Source organism: Aethalodelphis obliquidens, unplaced genomic scaffold (assembly GCF_003676395.1).
Source record: "Aethalodelphis obliquidens isolate GAN/ISIS:26980383/991018 unplaced genomic scaffold, ASM367639v1 scaffold4, whole genome shotgun sequence".
Classification (NCBI taxonomy): domain Eukaryota; kingdom Metazoa; phylum Chordata; class Mammalia; order Artiodactyla; family Delphinidae; genus Aethalodelphis; species Aethalodelphis obliquidens.
In genome coordinates this window covers 7,180,086-7,204,604 of record NW_020837948.1, presented here as the reverse complement: position 1 = coordinate 7,204,604, position 24,519 = coordinate 7,180,086, and the positions used below count along the sequence as shown (strand labels likewise).

Genomic DNA, 24,519 nt, shown 5'->3' with positions numbered 1-24,519 from the left:
TCCAAATATTGGAATGAAGTGTTCCTGTCCTTTCTTTTAGACTCTTATGACCCCTTTTCTCCTTTAAACAAATAGTAACTACAGCAGTTTTACCATGAATCTCATTATTTGGAACTGAAAGAGTTGTTTCAGAAAAGAATTTAATCTTCCCAGATCACAGTTAAATTTGTCCCAAAGACTATTTGATGGGTGACCAGATACACCATGTAATTGTGATAAGAATATATGTTTAAATACTTAAAAGTAATTTTCCTTACATGTTCCTATATTTCCAGGAACTTAGAGGGATGCCATACATTCAAGTATTTTTTTTTTTCACCCCGGTACACGGGCCTCTCACTGTTGTGGCCTCTCCCGTTGCGGAGCACAGGCTCCGGAAGCGCAGGCTCATCGGTCATGGCTCACGGGCCCAGCCGCTCTGCGGCATGTGGGATCTTCCCGGACCAGGGAACGAACCCGTGTCCCCTGCATCGGCAGGCGGACTCTCAACCACTGCACCACCAGGGAAGCCCCCAAGTAGTTTTTGAACTGTGATCTCGATTAGCTTAGATTTCTGTGTTGGAGTCTTTGGCTAAGTAGAACATGGTGGGCAGAAAGGTTGATTTTTTTTTTTTTTTAAGTAGTAATTATGGAAGAATGGATTTATATCTCAGAGGTACACAGGGAATGTGAGATAGGTTTGTTTTAGTGTGAGAGTGGAATGAGATGCAGGTTCTGGAGGGCTGGGTATAGTGAAAGTAACTCATTTAAAATTGTGGGTGCAACAGGATTTGAATTCCATTTTTGAGGAGCCAGTTGAGCCTTACCTAGAAGAGACCCTTGCTTTCCCACCAAATTTAGGCTTCCTTTCATTTCAGCAGATAATGAGTAGCTTCTAATATGCCAGCTGTTGTGCTAAGCACTAAAGGTACTCTGATAAACAAGTAAGATCCTGCCATCATGGACATGGCTAGTGGAGAAAACCAGATGCTAAACAAATATGTAATTACTGACTGTGGTAAAGGTCCAGATGGGAAAGTACGGAAAGCAATGACGGGGACCTAATTTAAATTGGATATGGGGTGGTGATGGAAGGTGCTTCTTAAAGAAGTGTCATTTAAGATGAAACGCAGAGGATGAGTAGGGTTTTACCATGGAGGTTCGTGGTGGGAGCGAGGAAGAGTTGTTCCAGGCAGAAGGAATAGCAAGTGAGGAAGAACTGAGGCACACTTGACAGACTGAGAGGATTATAGCCACTTGAAAAAATGCTGTGAATTGAATCTGCAGAGAAGTTAGGCAAGACAGGTTAGATTATGGCAGGGCTTTGTAAATCATGTTAAAGATTTTTATCTAGGTGCTGTGGGAGGTGATCCAATTGATATTTTAAAGATGTGATTGGCTTTTTTATGGAGAACGAATTTATTTGAGAAGGGCAAGAGAAGAAGCCGGATGATGCTTAGGAGGATATTGCAATCATTTGGTCCACGTGGGAGTTTATGTTGCTCTCCACCAGTGTGGAAGCATGGGAGAAAAGTGTGGGCGGCTTAGAGATAAACTTTGGAGTTTTAACTTATGAGTGTCGTGTTGATATTTCATGACCATAGGCTTTGGAATAAGATGGAAAGCCTATTTTTATATTTAGTTGGATTATTACACTAGAAAGAGTACAACCTTAAAGCTTCTTTGGAATAAAAATGTTAACGGACTGCCAAACATTACAGGAGTTAATTGGGCCGTACTGTACAAAATTTATAGGGTAGATATGAGTTACCTAAGAAGATAATTTTGTGTATGAATAGTTATCATTTTCATGGACTTAGTTCCTCATAAAACAGTATATTAGGAATTTGAAGAGATGAAATTGTCTGTTAATAACTGCCCTTGGGAGCAAAAGCTGAAAGTAAGGTGGGTTCTGGCTAACTGGCAGATTAATATCTGATACCTTATTTGTGCAAGAAAAGTGTTCCTCTATGGAGTGAATATCTTTACACGTTGTAGATCTAAGCGCGTCAGGATGACTGGATCTTTTGGTTTCAGTGAATAGGAAAGTTGATTGGTTAACTAAAGCTTCAGATTGCTAACACTTCTCATGTCTAATTGAGGTTATCAAAGTAGTTTCTTAGACTCATTTAAGAACTAAAATACAACTTTGTATATAGAATTGGTAGGTGTAATCTACAGGAACTTTATGTCATCAGGTTCTAAATTGGGTTTCCTAAATTAAAACTTTTTCTGACTTCATAAACTACTTGTTTGCTTTAGCAACAACAACAAAAATAAAGTGCTAAGTAAAATTGTTTCTAATTATTTGCCGTTTGCTGTCTATCCTTGCATAACTTTTTCTAGACTTCTACAAATATATGTGGGGATGTGTGTGCCCATATAAACAAATAGGATCATACTATATTTTGTAATTATTTTCTTTCACTTATATTTTAGACATCTTTCAGAGTCAGTAAATATGAATTTACCTCCTTAAGTACATAATAGTCCATACTATGGCTTTAACATGCTTTCCTCAGATGTTCAGGTTGTTTCTAAATTTTTGCAATTAGAAATAGTCTTCAACAAGTCTTTTATATTTATGTTTACATGTTAATACTTTTATTTTTGTTGGATAGATTTCAAGATGTGAAATTGGTGAAAGGATATATATGCTTAAAATTTCAGTACCTATTGCCAGAATACTTTACAAAAATTTAAGGGATTAATTTACACCAGGAACGTAAGTGATTTCTCTGTTTCACTGGGGTTTGTGAGGATTATGAGTTATATAAAATATTTAGCATAATGCCTGTTACATAGTAAATACTGCCCAATTATTTGCTCATATTGTTATTATTACCTTTTTGTATATTTTATTCTGTTCATTAATGGACCATATATTGGGACAGTAAAATTAAATCTATGGAAGTTTGCCTTTAGGGTTTATCAAATATGTAGCTTTTAATGTGTAAATCTTACTGACTCAGGAGTTTGTGGTTCTTAAGGAACTGCATATCTTGCTAGTATGAGTTGTTTGATCTGTTCGATATCAACTGTTTTGGGTATTTTCTAGCTCTGGGCTAAGGCAGTGACCGTGGGGTAGTCTGATTAACCTAATAACCATTTCCATGCCAGTCTTGCCTGCTTCTCTTATTTGATAGTCTAAATACTATTGTAGGTTCTCTGAAAAACTCATTTTCTTATATTGTTTAAGAAATTGAATTAGAGTAACAGCTGTCTGAATATTCTGAGAGCGGTCCTACACACACTTATAAACGTGAAACTGTACCTTTTAAGGATCCGTGCCGGTTGCAGCTGTTCATAACATCCTATCAGAATATCCACAAATGTTTGGTCAGTGGTATCTTTTACCCAGGAAAGAGAACAACGGCTATTCTCTGGTTTAAAAAGATGATTATTTCTAGGACTTAAAGATTAGAACAGAAAAGTTTTGAACTTGATTTAAATTAACTTTGTGTAATGTCAGCCTGTAATTTGGAATGGAGAAAAGGTAATATCAGTCAAGTAGCAAGTGTCTTGAGTACTGCCATTTTTAGCAGCATTAACTTGGCCTTGTGTAAAGTATAGAGGAAGTGTAAGATAGAGTCCTGCTGTGGAGATGTAATCATTCTAGTTGGAAATATGAATGACGTAAAGCAACAGTAAATAGAATAAGAATAGAGAGTACAATTATGGGCAAGGTTATTAAATATAGACCTTAATTATACAAGTTCAGAGGACAAGTCATATCTGTGGGAGATAGAGTGATAAGGAAAGGCAGGAGTGGGACTTGAGCAAACAGGATTAGAATACATGAAGAAAGGATTGGGACAGTCTGGTGAAGGTATAGAAGTAGGAATAAATATAGAGGGTTTGGTAGGCGGTACAAAAGTATGTATGGGGACTTCCCTGGTGGTCCAGTGGTAAAGAGTCTGCCTTCCAGTGCAAGGGTTGCGGGTTCGATCCCTGGTCATGGAACTAAGATCCCACGTGTAGTGGGACAACTAAGCCCACACGCCACAACTACTAAGCTTGGGCGCCTCAACGCCAGAGCCTGCGTGCTGCAAACTACAGAACCCACGTTCTCTGGAGCCTGCGTGCTGCAACTAGAGAGAAGCCTGTGCGCTGCAAGGAGGATGCAGCCAAAAAAAAAAAAAAAAAAAAAAGGTTAAAAAAAAAATGTATGTGTGGGACTTGGAGTTTGGTAGTCCTGATTTTGAATCCTGAGCTCTAGTACTAGTTATGTTTCTGGGCACATTAACTTGCCTTTATTCAGTTCTTCATTTACAAAATTGGGTCAGTAATAGTTCTTGTCTTAGAGTATTTGGGAGAATCAAGTGTAGAATGCTTAGCACACTGCCTGGCATATGAAGGCTCAAAAATGAAAGCCGTGGGACAAGGGAGCTTGACCTGCTTGGATGAAAGAGAGGCTTCCTACATAGGGATTGCATGCAGGCTATGTGAAAATTTGGAATTTCCTGGTGAGTGGGAAATAGTATCAATACATATTTCCGTTAAATATCTGTTCCCTATCCAAATCCTGACAGAATCATTCAGACACTGAAGATTTTTTAGAGTGTTTGTTGAGGAGAAACAAACTTAATGGGGGTATTTAGCTTCTCTTTTTAAAAGAATTACTTAATTTATTAGGATTGCATAGCAGTATTTACCTAAATAGTAATGGCCGTCTCTGGTAGGAGGGTGTTGGTTGTAGAGTTACTGATAATCCCTATGTTCTTTTTTACACTTTTCTAATTTTCTACGATGAGCTTGCACTAGAAAGCATGGAATAGGTTCTAGCGTTGGCCCTAAAATTTGACGTAATATTTTTGGGCCTTTTTCACATTTAAATATTAGATTTCTTTATGTAAGCTTTTACTTTAAAAACCCTTTCAATTTGTGCTGTTTAACATATCTACCCGCATTCAGTCGTCGTTTTTTTTTTTTTTGCGGTACGCGAGCCTCTCACTGTTGTGGCCTCCGCCGTTGTGGAGCACAGGCTCTGGACGCGCAGGCTCAGCGGCCATGGCTCACGGGCCCAGCCGCTCTGCGGCATGTGGGATCTTCCCGGACCGGGGCATGAACCCGTGTCCCCTGCATCGGCAGGCGGACTCTCAACCACTGCGCCGCCAGGGAAGCCCTCAGTTGTCCTTTTGAAAAGGAAATGGTAGAACTTTTTATTCCTCATGATTTTAAAGATGGCTGAGTGGGTTTTAGTGGATAGTTTGAGAAGGTGAAGCACAATTTACATAGCAAACTAATTGGTATATTTTTGGTTTGTTCTGGTTTTTTTTTTTTTTTCTTTTTTTGTCTGTGCCCTGTGTCTTGTGGGATCTCAGTTCCCCAACCAGGGATTAGACCCAGGCTATGGCAGTGAAAGCCCAGAATCCTAACCACTAGGCCACCAGGGAACTCCCTAGTTGGTGTGTATATATATGTGTGTGTGTGTATATATGTGTGTGTGTGTGTGTGTGTGTGTGTGTGTGTGTGTGTGTATATATGTATATATATATATATATTTTTTTTTTGCGGTACGTGGGCCTCTCACTGCCGTGGCCTCTCCCGTTGCGGAGTACAGGCTTCAGGCTTCAGGCTCAGTGGCCATGGCTCACGGGCCCAGCCGCTCCGCGGCACGTGGGGTCTTCCTGGACCGGGGCACGAACCTGCGTCCCCTGCATCGGTAGGTGGACTCTCAACCACTGCGCCACCAGGGAAGTCCCGGTATATATTTTTTGTATGAAACTCAGACCAAGGTTTCATTGGAGGTTTAGTAATATATAATGTTATTTATGATGTGCCAGTCTCTGATAAATGTCCTTTAAAAGTGGATCAACAAATTTAATCCTTATAGCAACCATATTACATAGGTGCGGTAATTTCCCCCATTTTAGAGATGAACAAATTGAATTTCAGAGCAGTTAATTAACAGGTCACACAGCTAGAAAGGTAGAGAAGGGATTCAGACAGACCCATACTGTCTAATTCTAGAGCCTGAGCTCTTTTTACTGTACATGTGTTCAACTCAATCAAATTGACCATAAAGTGGAAAAGCTAAGGATTCCTTTCTTTAATGTACTAGTTGCCTTGTTATAGAACTTTTTTTAGAATGTAAGAATTATGTAATAATATATTAATGATTTTCTATAATACGATAAGAAAAGTGTGAATTCTGCCCATACTTTGCAAGAGTTATGCCTTGTTTGAGGTGTAATTGCCATATTATGTGGTAAAGATTGATGTTCCATTAGTTACATTTGATTGCTTTGTAAGAAGTTGGGAACTGTTTGTAGTGTGTGCATATATAGACGAATAAAAGGATGAATAATTTGAACTGAGACAAACTTTTATTTAGCTTTTCAAGATATACGAACCATTTCCTATCTATTACTTCTAAGGCAGATGTAGATTTTAAGAGTAAGTAAAAATGTTAACTGACTTCAAAGAGAATATTACCTAGAGCAGCTCCGTACAGTAGAACATTGTGTGATGATGGAAATGTTCTACATTCACATTGCCCAAAGTCCAGTAAGTTTTAAGCCAAGTCTAATAAGTTTTAAGAGGTAGTAACAATTTTTACTTGAGAGGGATTGGGAAGGCATCACAAGTGTGTGATGTCTCTGGAGAATGAGTGAGATTTAGAAGGACCAGGGCATTTCAGGTGGCAAAAGTGGTAGAGCAAAGCAGGAGGATTGGAAGACTGTTTGACTTGTGTTGGGGCACTGTGTGCTTGAGATTGCACCTGGAAAATGGGGGTGGGGTTGGGATTGTGAGAGGCCTTAGGTTCTACATTACGGAATCTGGACCCTATTTGCTGGTAATGTTTTTGTTTGGAAGGTAATTAGAAGCAAGACAGATTCAGAGTTACCAAGGTAGAATAGGAAATTAACCCTTCAACAGACATACAATAAAGTTGGGAACATTAATTTTTTCATTCTTAGAGCTAGTATTGTTTTGAGGAGATGAAGGCTTGAAAACAGGGCTGCAGGAAACAATGGAAGATAAATAATGTTGGCTTTTAGTTATGTTGGGATTGAGTTATTGGTGGGATGCATGTTAGAAATTCAGATCTGGTGGCTTTTAGAAAGATGTAGGTTTGCATGCATAGGCTAGAAGGAGTGGACAGGGTGAATGGAGTAGGTAAGATTACGGTGGGCAATTTCCTAAAGGGCTGTAATAGGGGAGACATTTAAGTGGTACTCAGGATTTTTTTTTTTTTTAAGTGATAGGTATATTTGCAGAAAGGCTGAGCTTGATACCTGTGCTCTGGAGGGGCTACCCCTCAGCATGTTCTAGGCCCATAGAGCTTAGGGCTCATAGGAAATCTGATGAAATTCCAGGCTGTGTCATTTATTCAGGGCATAGCTGCTTGTAACTTTTCTGGGAGATTGGCTCACAGGGACTCTTGCACCATTGTTTGGAAAGGACCACTGAGGCACAGAGAGGCTGAGCATTCTGCCAGTTTGTACAAGGCTGGTAAGTTTAAGTAAAACAGTTCTACTTAATTAGTAGGTCATCTAGTGCGGTCAGATTTGGACCAAGGCAGTATGGCTGCAGAGCTCTTATTCTTACTCGTTCCACTAAATTCGAAGAATTAGGGGTCCAGGGGGGATAGAGAGAGGGTCAAAGCTAGCTAGAGTGTGAAGTATGGAGAAACGATCTATAGTCCTGACTCCCATTGCTTTCAGATTGTATGACTCTGGACAAATTTACTTACTAATACCTTTTTGGACTCAGTTTCCTCTCCTATAAAGTGGGAATAAGATAGGGTGCTTATGAGGATTAAATGAGATGGTGCATATAGGCAATTTATGCAGTCATTATTATTAAGTAGGAGGAAGAGAAGGCTTTACTAACCTGAGGGAGAAATGGACTCTGGGAAGAGCTTTGTCTTTTGGATTTTTTTGGGGGTGGCATGGGTGAATTTGATCTTATTTTAGCTTGAGAGAAATCAGCTACTGGAAAGGGAGATGACAAATATATCCAAGGTTCCAGAGTGAAAAACAGGGGGAAGCATGGAGGGCATGATAGCAAAAACATCAACTCCAAAATAACTGACTTTTTAAGCTTAAACACAGTGTTTTAAAGTGTTTATACCTTTAAGCAAGTTTCAATTTTGCTTTCTAAAATAAGCAGCATATACATCAAACCAGCAGGCAGTGTATGAATTGATTTGGAAGAATGTGTTCAGAAGTGGGAATGAAGTTCCTTGTCAGAAATTGAGTCTTTAAAAAAAAAAAAAAGAAATTGAGTCCTTGGAAACTAGTTCTAGAAAAATAACTTTTTATGTATTCAATATTCACAATAGGACAAGCGTTGTTTTCAGGGTTTATAGACTATTCTCTTGGTGAAGTTATGAGCTGTTCTAAACACAAAGAACATTTTATTGATGTATTGATATGAGGGTATACTATTTTATATTGGAATTTTGAACACCAGACTTGAAGAATTAGAGGACAGTGGAGACTGGTTAGTCCACCTCTCTCCAGTATTTCAGACAGATGGTCATACCAAACTTGTACTTCAACATCTAAGTGATGAACTCCCATTATTCTAAGAAGCAGCGCATTCCATGGACAGTTTACTCAGTAGAAAGGTCAAAATCATAGACTTACTGTGTGCAGTTAACAAAAATAGGGCTTGTCGGCTAAGCAGATTTTTTGCTGTGCTGCGAGGCTTTTGGGATCTTAGTTCCGTAAACAGGGATCGAACCTTCCCCCCCACTGCAGTGGGAGCGTGGAGTCTTAACCACTGGACCACCAGGGAAGTCCTTGCCTGCTTTGGTTTTGGATGTAATAATTACAGTAAGGTTTGATGTTTAAATGTTTGTTTTGTCTTCTAGGGCTTGCATTTCTTTTGGTCCTAAGAATCGTTCAATTGGAGCAGCAGCTAAAAGCCAGGTAGAACTTTGTTTTTCCCTAAAGTGACTTTCTTCTGTGGTTTGTCCATCCTTCCCATTCAGCAAGTATTTCAGTGCCCATTATGTGCCCACCACTGTGAGCCCCTGGGTGTACAACTGAGAGATGAACCTGATCCTTCTTAACGTACTTGAGTGAGAAGCAAATAGCTTTTTAAAATAGCATGAACATGTATAATCTGTTTAATGCAAAGTGCTAGGATGTTTGCTTGTTCCTGGGTATTTTATTTTTTAAATTTTTTCCTGGGTATTTTATTTTATTTTATTTTTTTGCGGTACGTGGGCTCCTCACTGCTGTGGCCTCTCCCGTTAAGGAGCACAGGCTCCGGACGCGCAGGCTCAGCGGCCATGGTTCACGGGCCTAGACGCTCCGCGGCATGCGGGACCCTCCCGGACCGGGGCACGAACCCACGTCCCCTGCATTGGCAGGCGGACCCTCAACCACTGCGCCACCAGGGAAGCCCTTTCCTGGGTATTTTAAATGCCGTTAAAGTGTCTTGTTCTGTCTTCATCTTATTCATATTTAAGGTCAGTGTTGATCAAGGTTCTCAAGGAAGGAAAACATACTTGTAGAAGCACACTTACCATTAGTTTACTTTTAAACCAGGAACCTGACATATTTGCTGGTTCCTCTGTAACCAGAGCAGCAGAACCTGAAGAGTTCTATTTCCCTGAGTGTCTGAGGTTGCTGTAAAATTAAGGAGTTGCATGTTAGATGTTTTAATAGTTCAATCTGGAGCAACATATAGAATGAATAACTGTTTCTTTTTCTGGACCAGGCAGCGCCTAAGATTTATAAGCCCAAGAAAATTGTGCTTGGCCAATTTAATTAAATTGGGTGTTTTATAATCTCATTTTCAGAAAGTTCAACATGTTTTAGGAGACAGTAGATAGCAAGTACAGAGCTGTTTTGAAACGTCTTTCCTTGTAAAAGTCCAGTGAATTCTTCCTGTTTTTAAACTTGCTTTCATTATTGAGAATAGTTATTGTACTAAACTGGCTGCCTAGTTCTAGGTTGACATAGTTATTGTGATACTGAGTTTCTACTTGGCAGCTTACTGAAACAGGGCCTGACTTTGGAGCCCTCATATTGTTTTACAAAAGAACTTCTGTTTGTGCCTTTTGACATTGCTGATGCAGAGGAGCTCTGCTGTTTTTCCTTGGGACTTGTTGCACTTAACTTCTGCATTGGGAAGAGGAGCCTATAAGTCTTAAGCAGAAGTTCATTCTTAAATTTTTTGAATGTCCTTTGCCAGCATTTTTTCCCATAAATTATAATACTTTATTCTAGAGAAATTAGAAAATATAGATGTAAAAGTGTGAAGAATTTAGAAGTTAGCATACTACCATTATCCAATAATCACTGTTAATATCTTAATGTGTAACCTTTTGTACTCTTTCTGAGCATATAAATGTTTTTCTCCCCACCCCAAGAAAGTGACATCATATCATATAGATACTTGTCTCCAGACTTCTAAAATAATATTAACCATTGTATGGATATGCCATAATTTATTTACCCATTCTCCTGTCATTTACCCTCTAGGCTCTTTGCAGTTTTCTGCTGTGATAAATAATGCTCTATCAGTTTATTTGCATTAGCTTTGTGGGCTTAGTGTCATCTTTTTTTCCATTATGGTAAGTTTTCTTCACTAGAATAACTGAATTGATACATACTGCCAGATTGGCCCCTGGAAAGTTCAAATAACAAACTACGGGTAATTTTTAAAAGATAAAAATTATTTTATGTAAATGTTTGTTAGAAGTTTAAGAACAGAGAATACTTTTATAAGGGTAATGACCTGTCTTCATGAGGAAGTAAGGCAATCTGGGCTCCGGTCCTAGCCCTGCATGTGACCTGTACAGGTCCCTCACTCCTCACTTCACAAGCTAGCAGGCATCGTTCAGAAAGGTTTAGTGCTAAAGAAAACTAACTCAGAAGGAAAATGATTCTAATTTAATCCTGAGATTGTTGAATTTTTTTTTTCATAATTTCATTGCTATTAGTCTTTCCACTCTTTGACTCTGATACACTTTTTCTTAGGTAATATCCAATGCAAAGAACACAGTCCAAGGATTTAAAAGATTCCATGGCCGAGCATTCTCTGATCCATTTGTGGAGGCAGAAAAATCTAAACTTGCATATGATATTGTGCAGTTGCCCACTGGGTTAACAGGTATAAAGGTAAGGTTTTCAAGATAATACCTTAATGATTGAAATACAGGTCATTGTATATTATACCATTCTACTTTCAAGTTGTAATGAAAATGGTTACAAATGCTTTGGAAAGTCTTTTGCTAGTAAAGACCATTGGCAGTTTTTGAATAATCTGGATTTTATTTGGGAGTCATAGGTGGCACTGTTAATAGGGGTTGGACAGATAGGTGGTAATGATGTGAAGTTGCTACTTGTCTTGTTGGCTAATGCAGCAGTCTTGCTGGTATGATTTTAGTGAATGACTTCCGGAGGAGCAGGCAAAGAAATCAACACTTTAAAGTCACCGCCAGATATGTGGTCATACTCTTGACAGTAGGATTGGAAAGGTGTTGTTCTTTTGGGGAAAATGGAGTTTAGTCTTTGCTATCTCTGCAACATCTAGGAGAGTCTCTTTGTGAAGCATGCAGTGAACTGATCATACAAAAAAGATTAGAGGCTGAGGGATGGGTACGGTGAACACATTTGTCTCTCTTGCACTCAGGTGGTAAGAGGAATCCAGAAGGTTGTTTGAGCTTTTCAGGCAACTGAGTTTAGAGAGAGGAAATGTGGTGTTTGAGACACCCCATTTGTAGAAATAAGGATCATGGGAACAGGTTCAAAATCCAAGAGATGATGAGAATTGTGGGGAAAAGGTAGTTAATTGTGCCGTTGTAGCTGAGAATTCAGTTGAATTTGGAAGTGAAGAATTTTGATAACTGAAAAATGATCACGGGTTTACTTATGGTATTTTCAGCAATAATTTTAGTACAGTTTGAATGGGCCTGCTAATGGATAAATATGGAGTGCAGAGGAGGAAAAAAGGAAAGGGAGCTGAGGAAATGGGGGATACTTATAGTCAAGAAAGAAATAGGATGCGTATTGGCAGATTTAGTCAGAAGCGTTACAAGTGCCAAAGGAGAAAGAGACTAGGGAGAAGACCTGGGAACAAGTGGATCCAAGTATGAGCTTGGAGGAATTGACAAAGACTTAAATGAGGGAAGAAGAGGTAGCTTTGAAAGAGGCTCACTGGGAGGGTTATTTTCCGATCTTTATCATGCAATAAAGTGAGACACTGTTAAATTCTAAACCAGAATAAATTATGGTTGGACTGGGGAGTGAGAAGGTGGTGTTCAGGTTGAGTTGGAGCAGGAACTAAAAGAAGAAAGTGACATTTTCTGGTCTGGGTTGTACTTGGGGAGTATGGGCATGTGGAATAGGACCTTATCTTACTTAGGCAGTCTTTTCAACATTTAAAGTTTGTAACTGTTGTCAAAGTTGCATACCTTTATCCAGGTTTAGGATATCTTGAAGCTTTGTTTGTTGTTTATTCTTTAATTCAACACGTATTTATTGTGTCAAGTTTGTCCTCCGTGTTGGGGCTATGACAGTGAACAAATCTGACAAAAACCATTGCGTTAGATTGGATCCTAATTGGGACGATGATCATAAAGTCAACACAGTAAACAAAGTAAAATACACACAGTACGTCAGATGGTAAAATAGTTTCCACCACCAGATCCCTTTATGGAGGGACAGTGTGGGTCATAGTGAGCTATACCAATTTGCTTCTGCCCAGGTAATTGTCTTCAAGTTTTGTTGGTGGTCACAACGTGCCATTTACATAGTGGTCCTCATCTCCAGGTATCATGCTTGACAAGCATATTAAAAAGCTAAAAGTGACCTTCAAGTTGTTTTCGCTTCTAAAACTAGCTTTCTTAATTCCTTCCTGAGTTAATGTTCCATTGATGATTTAGAGATTATTCATTTTAGGTTTTTAGGACATGAAGAAGTATTAAGTTTAGATCCTTTTGGTTTTTTATTGCAGGTGAAATACATGGAGGAAGAGCGAAATTTTACCACGGAGCAAGTGACTGCCATGCTTTTGTCCAAACTGAAGGAGACAGCGGAAAGTGTTCTTAAGAAGCCTGTCGTGGACTGTGTTGTTTCGGTGAGTTTGATCCCTACACATTATTGGGATCTTGCGTGAAGAAGCAGAAAGAAGAAAGCTATTAATTGAAAATAAAATTGCTTTTTGTCTTAGGTGGTAATGGTTATTTTAAGAATTCATCAAACTAGTTCTCATATTCTTGAATATTTTTTTCTGCCCCCTAGTTTTTGCTCATGATTCTGTTATTCTGTCTGTTTAAAGGCTTATCTCAGCCCACTTCTTCCTGGATTCCTTCTAGCACCTAGCATAGTGCCTGGCACATGGTAGCCACATGTTTGTTGAATTAGTTGAATACTCTCAATTAGAAATGCTGTTTTTTTCTTCATTTCTATCTCTGTATCTTTGCTGTTTTTGTATCTAGCACTAAAGGCAAGGCAGCAGTAGACTTGATCTTGTCTTTTCCATTTCCCTATTTAGATGGAAGCCTGGCTGTTTGTAGCTTTGTGCTTGTAGTATGGTGAAGTCCATAGGGACTGTTGAAATTTGGGTGGTTGTATTGGCCTTTCCAATGAATCTCCTCATTCTGCCACTGTTATCTGATATTTTAGCTCTTTGGCCTCCTATGCCTTTTAAAATTTTTGTTTATTAAAAAAAATTTTTTTTGAAGTATAGTTGATTTACAGTGTTGTGTTAATTTCTTCTCTACAGCAAAGTGATTCAGTTACACATATGTATGTTCTTTGCCATTATGGTTTGTCACAGGATATTGGATATAGTTCCCTGTGCTGTACAGTAGGACCTTGTTGTTTACTGGCATCTTTTGTCTTAATTTTGGTGCATTGGTTGTCAAAGCAAGGACTGTTAGGTGGCTTATTTCACCTCACAGTTTTTTGACTGATGGATTCCTTGGTTCTAGGCTATCTAGTAAAGTAGTACTGACATTTGTCAGGAAGAATTGGCTTATGGCTCATAACCCACATTTTGGGGATGCAAAGAATAAGAATGCTACTTCCCTTAAAGAGCTCAGATTCAATACAGGCACTGTATTTCTTAGATGGTTTCTGCCTTCCCCCAAATCTCTGTTGGACTTGGTGATTTGTCCCCATTTCCCCCCATCTACCGCCCTAACTTTGATTCTGAATTTTGCTCCATGTAGAAGTAAAAAATTTTTTTTATTTTTTTTTCCTCCCCGGAATGCGGGCCTCTCACTGCTGTGGCCTCTCCCGTTGTGGAGCACAGGCTCCGGACGCGCAGGCTCAGCGGCCATGGCTCACGGGCCTAGCCGCTCCGCGGCATGTGGGATCTTCCCAGACCGGGGCACAAACAAGTGTCCCCTGCATCGGCAGGCGGACTCTCAACCACTGCGCCACCAGGGAAGCCCTAGAAGTAAAATTTATGTAAAATGGCAAGACTGCCTGAGTGGCTTTTCCAGCTTTTGGGATCAAGTTAAAAGGTGATGAATTAAGTTATGTGTTGGGGGTCCTCAAGAGTTTTGGTGATTTGATAGGAGAATTTACAGGACTCAGAATAAAGCCATATTCGCGGCTAAGATTTATTATAGTGAAAGGATGCAAAATAAAATCAGTAAAGGGGAAACATACATGGACAGTGTCTGGAGGAAGCCAGATACAAGCTTCCAAGAGTCACCTTCCATTGGAGTCAGACCAGAAGTGCTTAATTCCTCCAGCAGCAAGTTGTGACAGCACGTATGAAATGTCATACACCAGCAAAGTTCTGCCTGAGCCTTGGAGTCCAGGATTTCTATTGGAGGTCATTCACATAGGCATGTTATGCCTTGCATGTACCGAAATTCCAGACTTCCAGAAGCAAATTAAGTGTAAAGCATAAACTACATTGTACAGTTTAGGCACAGTGAACCACTCTTATAATTTAGGGAAATTTTTCTGTTGATTTAGGGAACTATTTATCATTCAGATTCCTAGATGCAGAAAAGGGCCAACCTTGCCATCGGGCCTAAGGATAGTGGTCTCTGGCCTCTGTGAACTCTTTTCTGCACAGTCTTCTCTGCACAGTCATTGCTCTAGATTTTGGTACTATGGTATATCTGATTGCTATGTAAATAAGGCCTGGGTGGATTTTGCTTTATTTATAAACTGATTATTGTTAAAATATAAGCTTTATTTTTGGGGGAAGGTAATAGTAGCCCTCGTGTTCAAATCAAATGAAATGTGTAAAAGGGTATATGGGAAGCTTTAGCACATCTGTTACCTAGTAAAGTAGATTTTCCTTCCTAGAGGTTACCAGTTTTACCACCCTGTTACAGATCTTTCCAGAGGTTTTTATGTACCCAGGCAAATATGTATAGGTCCTTTTTTACTTTCATTTTTCTTTTAGTATATTTTGGACAATTTACCTTATATATGTTCCATAGCAGTAAAGAGGTGCTTCGTTCCTTTTAGTGGAGCAGTGTCGCAGTTTATGTGTACCATAATCTGTTTAACTAGTCTCTTTTTGTTGGACATCCAGGTTGCTTCCAGATTTTTTTTTTAATTGCAAAGAATACTACAATGAGTAAACTTTAACAAGTATCATTTTGCTCTTATGTGATAAGTTTGTAGGTTATAGGCTAAATTCCTAGAAGTGCAATCGCTGGGACAAAGGATATGTGTATTTTAAACTTCAACAGCTGTTGTTTAATTGTCCTTTAGAGAATTTGTGCTGATTTACACTTATATCAGATGCCTGAGAGGGCTTGTTTGACCACAGCCTCACCAGCACAGCTTATTGGTATATTAAATAATTCTGAAGATAAATAATCATAGCAAAGTGTGTGTGATTTTAATGCTGATATTTTACTCTTTAGGTAAGCTAGAACATTTTAAAATTTATGAACCATTTTGTATTTTGCTTTTTGTGAAATGTTCCTATCCTTTCCTCATTTTATTTTGAGTGTATGGTCTTTATTTTGATTTGTAGTTCTTCGAATATTAGAGAGTTTAACTCTTTGCTGTTTTATGATGTGAGTAGCAAATATTTTTCCCCATTTGGTCATTAGAATTTTTTAATGAGTCAAATGTATCAACCCCCCTCCCCGCCTTTTTCTTTTCTTTTCTTCCCCAGCAAAACATTCTCTTATTTTTATCTCAGCAGATGTTCTCATTTGGCACCTGACATCAAACCAAAGACCTTAGTTCGGTGGGCTGAGACCATTTGTAAACTTAGTGTTTGTAGGTCTCAGTGCCTATGAGCATCAGAGCACCTGCCCTCCCTCTGATCCCTTAGGGATGCCTAAATCTGTCTCAGTGTGCTAACAGTGCTGGCCACAGGGTGGTGGAAAAGTCGTGGCACTGCCATGTGCTGGGATAGGAACCCAAGCTGCGCCTTGAAAGCAAGTTCTTTTCAAGTCTCCAGAGAGGGTCCCAATTATGCTTATTCAACATACTCTTGTCTGCCTGGGCTGGAATGAAGAAAGGACCATTTTCCCCAGTGGCACAGGGGAGGATTCACAAGCTGGTTTACACTTTTTAGAGCTCAAGCATCTAAGGAAGTCTTGTCTTGGGGGCTGGAGCAGTGCGCTTCCAGGTCAGTGCTGCTACCCAGGGGAAACCCCAAGTCCAGCTTGGCAGCCTTTGCACAATGGGTACTTTCCCAGGATCCATGAAAATATTCAGAGCTCATCAGAACATTTTACTTATATGCAGTTTACAACTGTCAGAGGAGTTCAGGACTGTCTGGCCTGGGACTCTTATCAGGATCTCATTTTAGGATTAGTTATTCAAAGCATGAAATAAAGGGGAATACTTTTTTTTTTGCCATACCATGTGGCATGTGGAACTTCCCCAACCAGGGATCGAACCTGTGCCCCCTGCAGTGGAAGTGCGGAGTCTTAACCACTGGACCACCAGGGAAGTCCAAGAGGGAATACATTTTAAGGATCAAGGCTGCTCTTTGTAGCCCTGCTGAGGCAACTATTTCAGACATGATCAGTACAGAGAAAAGTGGGTACTCAGCAGGGCACAGCTGGCTTTCAGACCCAGACTTCTTCAGTGGTGTGGTTGAAGAGGGACTTCAGCTTGGGCATTCTATCAATAGCTTATCCTCTGCAAGGCTGGTTGACCCAGCAGGTGCAGGTCAAGAGCAGCTTCAGGAGAATGAAGACCAGAGACTTGATCAGGTCAAAGGAGAGCTCCCGAGTCTGCTCCACCAGCTTCTGGCATAATAACATCTTGAAAATGAACTTGAGGCTAAGAACTCTGAGGACCCAGAAAAGGCTGAGCATGGCCAGCTGCTTCTCTCTCTCCGTCCTGGAAGAGATGCACGGAGATGATAGTGGGGAAGTAGGTGCTGAGCCTGTTAGCGGCGAAGAAGGGCACAGACACGTTTCACCAGGAGAGGCTTGGAGCCAGGCTGTCCACACGCAGGGTCAGTAGCACAGAGAACACCAACAGGGCCAGCCAGGTGCACGAAGATCTTGAAGGTAGTGAAACCCAGCCACTGTTGGCGAGAAAAGCATCACGCAGGTTGAGCGAGCCAGGGACAGCTGTACGTCCCACCCACCGGGCTGCGCCTCCAGTCCCCACGGGCCTCACTGATGTCTGCCGTTGTTGCTGCCAGGCGAGCGAGAGGCAGCGAGCAGCCCTGCCCGCTGCAGCCCTTGGCCCAGGTGTGCCACTGATCTCCCGGCCCTGGCTTGGGACCCAGCACTGGCCACCGGCGGACTCCCGCCTTGACCTGCCGGTTCTTTTGGGTTTTGTGTTATATTTAGAAAATTCCATCTTTTCTTTGACGGTAAAGATTCCCTTTTATTATGGTACTCATGATTTTTAAAAAACATTTAAAATTTTGATTTGAAATATATTTTGGTATTAGGTGTATAGTAAGGATACAACTTTATTATTTTTTCTGTATGGCTGTCCATTTGTCCCAAGACCACTGAATAGTCCAGCTTTCTCCTACTGGTTTGAAATACTTCCTTGGTCATATACAGAATAAATTGCTGTAAGTATTTGAGGACGTTTCTGGATTTTACTGTTGTTTGACAGGTATATTTTAAATGAGGGATCTCCATAATACAGTAAACTTTCAAATTTTTTTATAGGTTCCTTGTTTCTATACTGATGCAGAAAGACGGTCAGTGATGGATGCAACACAGATTGCTGGTCTCAATTGCCTTCGATTAATGAATGAAACTACTGCAGGTAAGAGATTATTAACTGAAATTCTTGACTTACTCCATCTTGAAGGTTGTGAAATCTTAAAACCCTAGGGTTTCTTGTTCCCTGTTTTGCTTGGAGCACTTACCACCTGTGTGTCATAGTATTTTTGGATACTCTGTCACATTCTGTGAAGAGTTCACCTGAGAAGTGCTTTTTCTGTATCCTCATAGCACTTACTTTGGTATTTAATTGCATGCTTGTTTGGGAAGGAACGCATTTATTGTGTGTTTGGAGTATTGCTTTGGTTTAAATATTGGGTTTTTCTCCAGCTTGTGGATTGGTGGAGTTACAGGGGTGGGGTATAAAGCAACATCTCAGGGGGTACAATATATGGGAATGTTGAGATGGCACAAGGATAGTAGAAACATGGGAAGAAATGTTTGGAGAAGTGGTTTTGGGAAAAATTGTCAAAGTTGTTGGAATTGGAAACGTAAGGAAGCCTAAGTGAATGTCGGCATTTAACTATTTGAAGTTAGTGTTCTTCATGAATAAATCATGCAGAGCTTATAAAGATTTTGAGTCTTTCATGGATCTGTATACAGAGTCTGTTTTTTCCTACTTAAATGAATTTTAAGTTTAGTACTTAAATGATAACATGTTGAATTTTTTTCTTATTGTGTAGTTGCTCTTGCATATGGAATCTATAAACAAGATCTTCCTGCCTTAGAAGAGAAACCAAGAAATGTAGTTTTTGTAGACATGGGGCATTCTTCTTATCAAGTTTCTGTATGTGCGTTTAATAGAGGAAAACTTAAAGTAAGTATATTTTTTCCAGAAGACTGTATTACAAGTGTATGTTAATTAGGAATTTATGAGAGACAACTTAAAATAATTGGTTAAAGAATTTTGTTTCACTAGTGGAAACTTGGTATGAGCCATCTGAACCTGGAATTAGGTAGGTAGGGGTTGGGTGGAAGTTGTAAGCCCAAAATAATTTATCAAGAGTTGACATGGTATGAAGCAAAGAGCATAGACCTTGAGGAAGAAACTCTTAGAGTCCTGAGCCTATTTTTCTTACCTATAATGTGGGGAAAATAATGCTTGCCTTGCAAGCTTACTAGGAGGAATCTTTAACATGTAGTCCCTTCATATATCTTACACTGAGGATTGAGGAGATGATAAACGTATTCTCTTAAGGTTTTGAGTGGTCTGGGAACAGGATGGAGTGACTAGAACTTGGGTGGCCGAAAGAAACCAGACTAGGAGTGATATTCTAGATGTCTGGAGACATTAGAGCTCTGGAGAAAGCAGTTTTGTACACAGAAGTCTAGCAGTGTTAATGGCAGAGAGGGACCAGAGGGTGATCATAGTCACAGTTGAAAAAATTTTTAAAAAATATGTATACACATTTCCTGTATTAGTCTCTTTATTAAGGTCAAATTTATATAGAGTAAAAGGTATAGATTTTAGGTGTTCAGTGAGGGTTTTTTTTAAATTTATTTTTTAAAATTGAAGTATAGTTGATTTACAGTGTGTTAGTTTCAGGTATGTAGCACAGTGATTCAGTTATACATATATATTCTTTTTCAGATTCTTTTTCCCTTATAGGTTTTTACAAAATATTGAGTATAGTTCCCTGTGCTATGCAGTAGGTCCTTGTTGGTTATCTATTTTATTTATAGTAGTGTTAATCCCATCCTCCTAATTTATCCCCCCGCCCTTCCCCTTTGGTAACCATAAGTTTGTTTTCTATGTCTGTGAGTCACAGTCAAATTTGGTGGTATATGCTAGTTCCTCAGTGGGATATAAAATCAGTTCTCTGGCTTGGTGATTTTATCTAGAATTTGCTTAAGAGCCAAGGATATTTTGAGTATTTAATTATTTGGGTTCTGTATCAAGGTTCTTAGTGCCAAGTCTAATTCTGCTTCCAATTTAGGAGTTGGTCGAGTGGACTACCTATCCCAAAATAAGTACTTGTTAGGTTTGGAGGGCATTTTGAGTTTCTGTTACAATCCTGCTTCTTTGAAAACTGGGCTTGCCTCTGCTTTATATTCTGATTTGTTTCTATGGTTTATGTTTTTTTTTTTTTAATACAAATCTTTGGGATGGTTGGGAAATAAGAGGTTCACGATTTTTACAGATATGAATGATGGACCAAGTGTTATTCTCACTGTTTAAGCTTTACTTTTATCCATAATAGGATTATTTCTAAATTCCATTTTGTACTCTCATTTTTAAACTTTAATTATTTATTTTTAATTTTATTTATTTATTTTTGGCTGCATTGGGTCTTCGTTGCTATGCGCGGGCTTTTCTCTGGTTGCGGTGAGCGGGGGCTACTGTTCGTTGCAGTGCACGGGCTTCTCATTGTGGTGGCTTCTTTTGTTATGGAGCCAGGGCTCTAGGTGCACGGGCTTCAGTAGTTGCGCGGCATGTGGGCTTAGTTGCTCCGCAGCGTGTGGCAGCAACATTGGCATTGTTGCTCCCTGCATTGGCAGGTGGATTCTTAACCACTGCGCCACCAGGGAAACCCTCTCACCTTTTTCGACAGAAGATACTGGCCATAATTTAGTCTTGTCTTTGAGTCAAAGTGATGTGTATTAGTTTCTGCTTCATTATCAGCTGTTACTTGTCAGTTTTCCAATTATAATTAAAACTTAATTATCAAAATACTTATTATAAAATCAAATTTTGGAACATTTATGTATAAAGAAAAGACATTCATGATCTTACTACAGTTTGGTGTGTTTCATTCTAGTCTTTTATGAAAACAAAATTGGAATTACACAGAACTGTGTCTTGTCTTTTTTTTTTTCTTTCCTCTCCTATGAGTTCACTTATTAAGAAAAACTTCCTGAGGACATTTAACATTCTTTGAAGAGATTGTTTTAAGGGTGTGGGTCATCACTTATTTAGCCAGTCTTCTATTATTGGATCTGATTAGATCTAGTTTGCTTCTGATCTGCCAGAGATTTGGAAAAGGATAACCTAACCTAATTAGTCTTCTATGTTGAATAGAAACAGATAGCTGTGACTTCGGACTTTAGCATATTTTCTGGTAGTAAATTGCGTAGAACTAAATAAGCCTTTGGTATTATTCACAGTTTTGTGGTAGCAATAAAACTAGAACTGTACATGACATGTTAGTGTATTGGGCCTTGAATTATAATTGTTGCTTGGAGTCAGATTGGTGTAGTGGAGAAGGCATAGGTTTTGGAATTGAGGTTGGGTTTTGAATTCTATTTCTACCACTTAATAACTTTGTGACCTGTGACCTATCTGATCTATCTAGGTCTTTGTATCATCTGTAAATTGGGGATTGCAATGTCTCTTTCCATAGTGGTTGTAACCATGATTAAATGACACATGCGCATTGCCTTGTTTCAACCTTAATGTCCCTTCTCGCCTTTTTATTACAGTTTACCAGTTAAATATATACCATGATAAAATTTTAAATTGGTTAGTTTTTGAATTAATTATCATTTTTTTCAAAGGTTCTGGCCACTGCATTTGACACAACACTGGGAGGCAGAAAATTTGATGAGGTGTTAGTAAATCACTTCTGTGAGGAATTTGGGAAGAAATACAAGCTAGACATAAAGTCCAAAATCCGTGCATTATTACGACTGTCTCAGGAGTGTGAGAAACTCAAGAAATTGATGAGTGCAAATGCTTCAGACCTTCCTTTGAGCATCGAATGTTTTATGAATGATGTTGATGTATCTGGAACTATGAATAGGTAATCATATTAATATTTTGGTGGTAAACTGAACTGTGATGTTTCTCTACTTATATTAGCCTTAATTAGCTAATTGTTGAAATTATATGGATGTTATATAACTTCAGTTCTATAGGTAAAAATCAGAGGCCATTCAGGATCTTGCCTTTATTTTATTTAAAAAAAAAATTTATTTATTTATTTTTATGTTTGGCTGTGCTGCATGGCACATGGGATCTTAGTTCCCTGACTTGGGTTCGAACCCGCACCCCCTGCATTGGAAGCGCAGAGTCTTAACCACTGGACTGCCAGGGACGTCCAGATATTGCCTTTGATGTGAAGGCTGGGTTTGGTTAGTCTAATAATGTAGACTATTTCCAGGAAATTGGCAGTTCCTTTACATGTGCATGTATTACACGTGAGTTACCAGTTTTCATAAATGCAGGGCAAAGTGCTTTAGTGCAGGATTAAACTGAATTTGCTTTAGTCATTGATTCAGAAATTGGTGGTTTTGAGTAGTTCAGTATCACTTGAGGACAACGGGTCTTTTTGTATAATACTACAAGAATTCTGGGTAACTGACATTTCAGGGCTATCCTCAGAAATACCCAGAATGCTTCTGTTATCTGGTTAGGTTGCTTGGATGTTCTTTAGTATGTGAACTCTACTGGTAGAATTCAGGCAAGACTGATGGCTTGTTTGGAGAAGGGTGGCCTGAGCCATCTTCAGAAAATTGTGATGGAGTCAGAATTGCTTTTAATCTGCCACAATTAGATTACTGTGCCTAGTAACCAGATTTGTAGTCACCTCTCTCTTCTACTTGAAAGTGATGGTTTTCATTATTATTAAACAGCAACTTTTTGTGTATCTATGATGTGTTAGGGGGAATCATACAGTATGTGTTTGGTTTCTTTTGTGTCTGGCTTCTTTAACTTAATGTTTCCTAGATTCATGTATTAGTACCTCATTGCTTTTTATGGCAAATAATACTACATTTGTGTGGGTATATCACATTTTATTTTTCCATTCATCAGTTGATGGACATTTGGGTTTCCACCTTTTAGCTATTGTGACGAGTGTTTCTATGAACATTCATGAACAGGTTGTTTAAGTATCTTGTTTTCAGTTCTTTTGGGTGTATAGCTAGGAGGGGAATTGCTGGGTCATGTGGTAATCATATGTTTAGCTTTTTGAGGAATCACCAAGCTATTTTCAACGTGTCCAGTGCATCTCTAGTGGCAGTGCACACTTCTCTTCTAAAAGCTCAGAAGGGACTTCCCTGGTGATGCGGTGGTTAAGAATCCGCCTACCAATGCAGGGGACAAGGGTTCGAGCCCTGGTCCGGGAAAATCTCACATGCCGTGGAGCAGCTAAGCCTATGCACCACAACTACTGAGCCTGCGCCCTAGAGCCTGTGAGCCGTAACTGAGCCCTCATGCCACAGCTACTGAAGGCTGTGTGCCTAGAGCCCATGCTCCGCAACAAGAGAAGCCACTGCAATGAGAAGCCCATGCACCGCAACGAAAGGGTAGCCGCCTGCTCCCTGCAACTAGAGAAAGCCTGTGTGCAACAACGAAGACCCAATGCAGCCAAAAATAAAAAAAAATAAATAAATTCATTAAAAAAATAAAAGCTCAAATACTTATTTCACATAAAAATGAGTAAAATACAGAGTTATCATATGATTCAGCAGTTCCACTCCATACCCAAGAGAAATGAAAGCACATTTACACAAAAATTTATATATAAATGTTCTTAGCAGCACTACTTATAATACCCCCAAAATGGAAATGACCCAAATGCCCATCAACTGATAAAATAAACAAAATGTGATATGTCCATACAATGGAATATTATTTGGCAATTAAAAAAATGTTGTACAGATGCGTACTGTAGCATGGATGAACCTTGAAAAGTTTATGCTAGATGAAAGAAATAAGTTAAACTGGACTACATTTTGTCTAATTCTGTTTATATGAAATGTCCAGAATGAGTGGTTGCCTAGGGCTGTAGGGTTGGTGGGGGAGTTGGGAGAATAATGTTAATGGTGATGAAAATACTCTTTTTTAGGGTGATGAAAAGGTTTTAAAATTGATAGTGGTGATGTTTGCACAATTCTGAATATAGTAAAAGCCATTGAATTGTACACTTTAAATGTGTCAGTTCTATGGTATGTGAATTAAATTTCAATAAAACTTTAAAAAAAGGAACCACCTCTACTGCTGCTGCTGCCATCTTTCTAGAATGCTCTCTGTACCTTTGCTTTTCATGTTTTTATTTTGGACATTTTCAAATATGCAGCAAAACTGAAAGAATTTTACAGTGAACATCCTTATCCTGCCACTTAGGGTCTACTGATAATATTAACTGTACTTGTTTTTTCCACATACCTATTGATCTGTTCATCTAGCCATCCTTCCATCTACCCATCAATTTATTTATTTATTTAGACAAAGCTAAGAGTTTTAAAAAAATAATCATTCATTCATTCATTCATGCATCCTGCTCCAGGTCTTAGTTGCGGTATGTGGGATCTAGTTTCCCCACCAGGGATTGAACCTGGGCCCCATGCATTGGGAGCGTGGAGTCTCAAACACTGGACCACCAAACCGTCATTTTAAACTGTTTCAGTTGCTACACATCCTCACCAAATATTGGTATTAGTGATCTTGAATTTTTGCCATTCTGGTGGGTGCATTCTATACCTCCACTATTTTTCTT

The 24,519-nt window shown here is 39.2% G+C and overlaps 1 protein-coding gene across 3 annotated transcripts in view; it reads left to right on the top strand.

Moving 5' to 3' along the window:
- Window positions 1-24,519, top strand: part of HSPA4 (heat shock protein family A (Hsp70) member 4) — a 42,693-nt gene that overhangs the window by 2,040 nt on the left and 16,134 nt on the right. Inside the window, exons 1-7 of one of the 3 annotated variants that reach the window (XM_027097731.1) lie at window positions 2,601-2,704; window positions 8,804-8,861; window positions 10,923-11,063; window positions 12,901-13,023; window positions 18,023-18,122; window positions 18,763-18,896; window positions 21,575-21,819. In XM_027097731.1, the coding sequence (XP_026953532.1) occupies window positions 12,910-13,023; window positions 18,023-18,122; window positions 18,763-18,896; window positions 21,575-21,819 (593 nt within the window). In that variant the 5' untranslated portion in view covers window positions 2,601-2,704; window positions 8,804-8,861; window positions 10,923-11,063; window positions 12,901-12,909. Of the gene's footprint in view, window positions 1-2,600; window positions 2,705-8,803; window positions 8,862-10,922; window positions 11,064-12,900; window positions 13,024-17,872; window positions 17,923-18,022; window positions 18,123-18,762; window positions 18,897-21,574; window positions 21,820-24,519 lie in introns of those variants that run through there. The other 2 variants (XM_027097722.1, XM_027097738.1) reach the window with 2 other exon arrangements.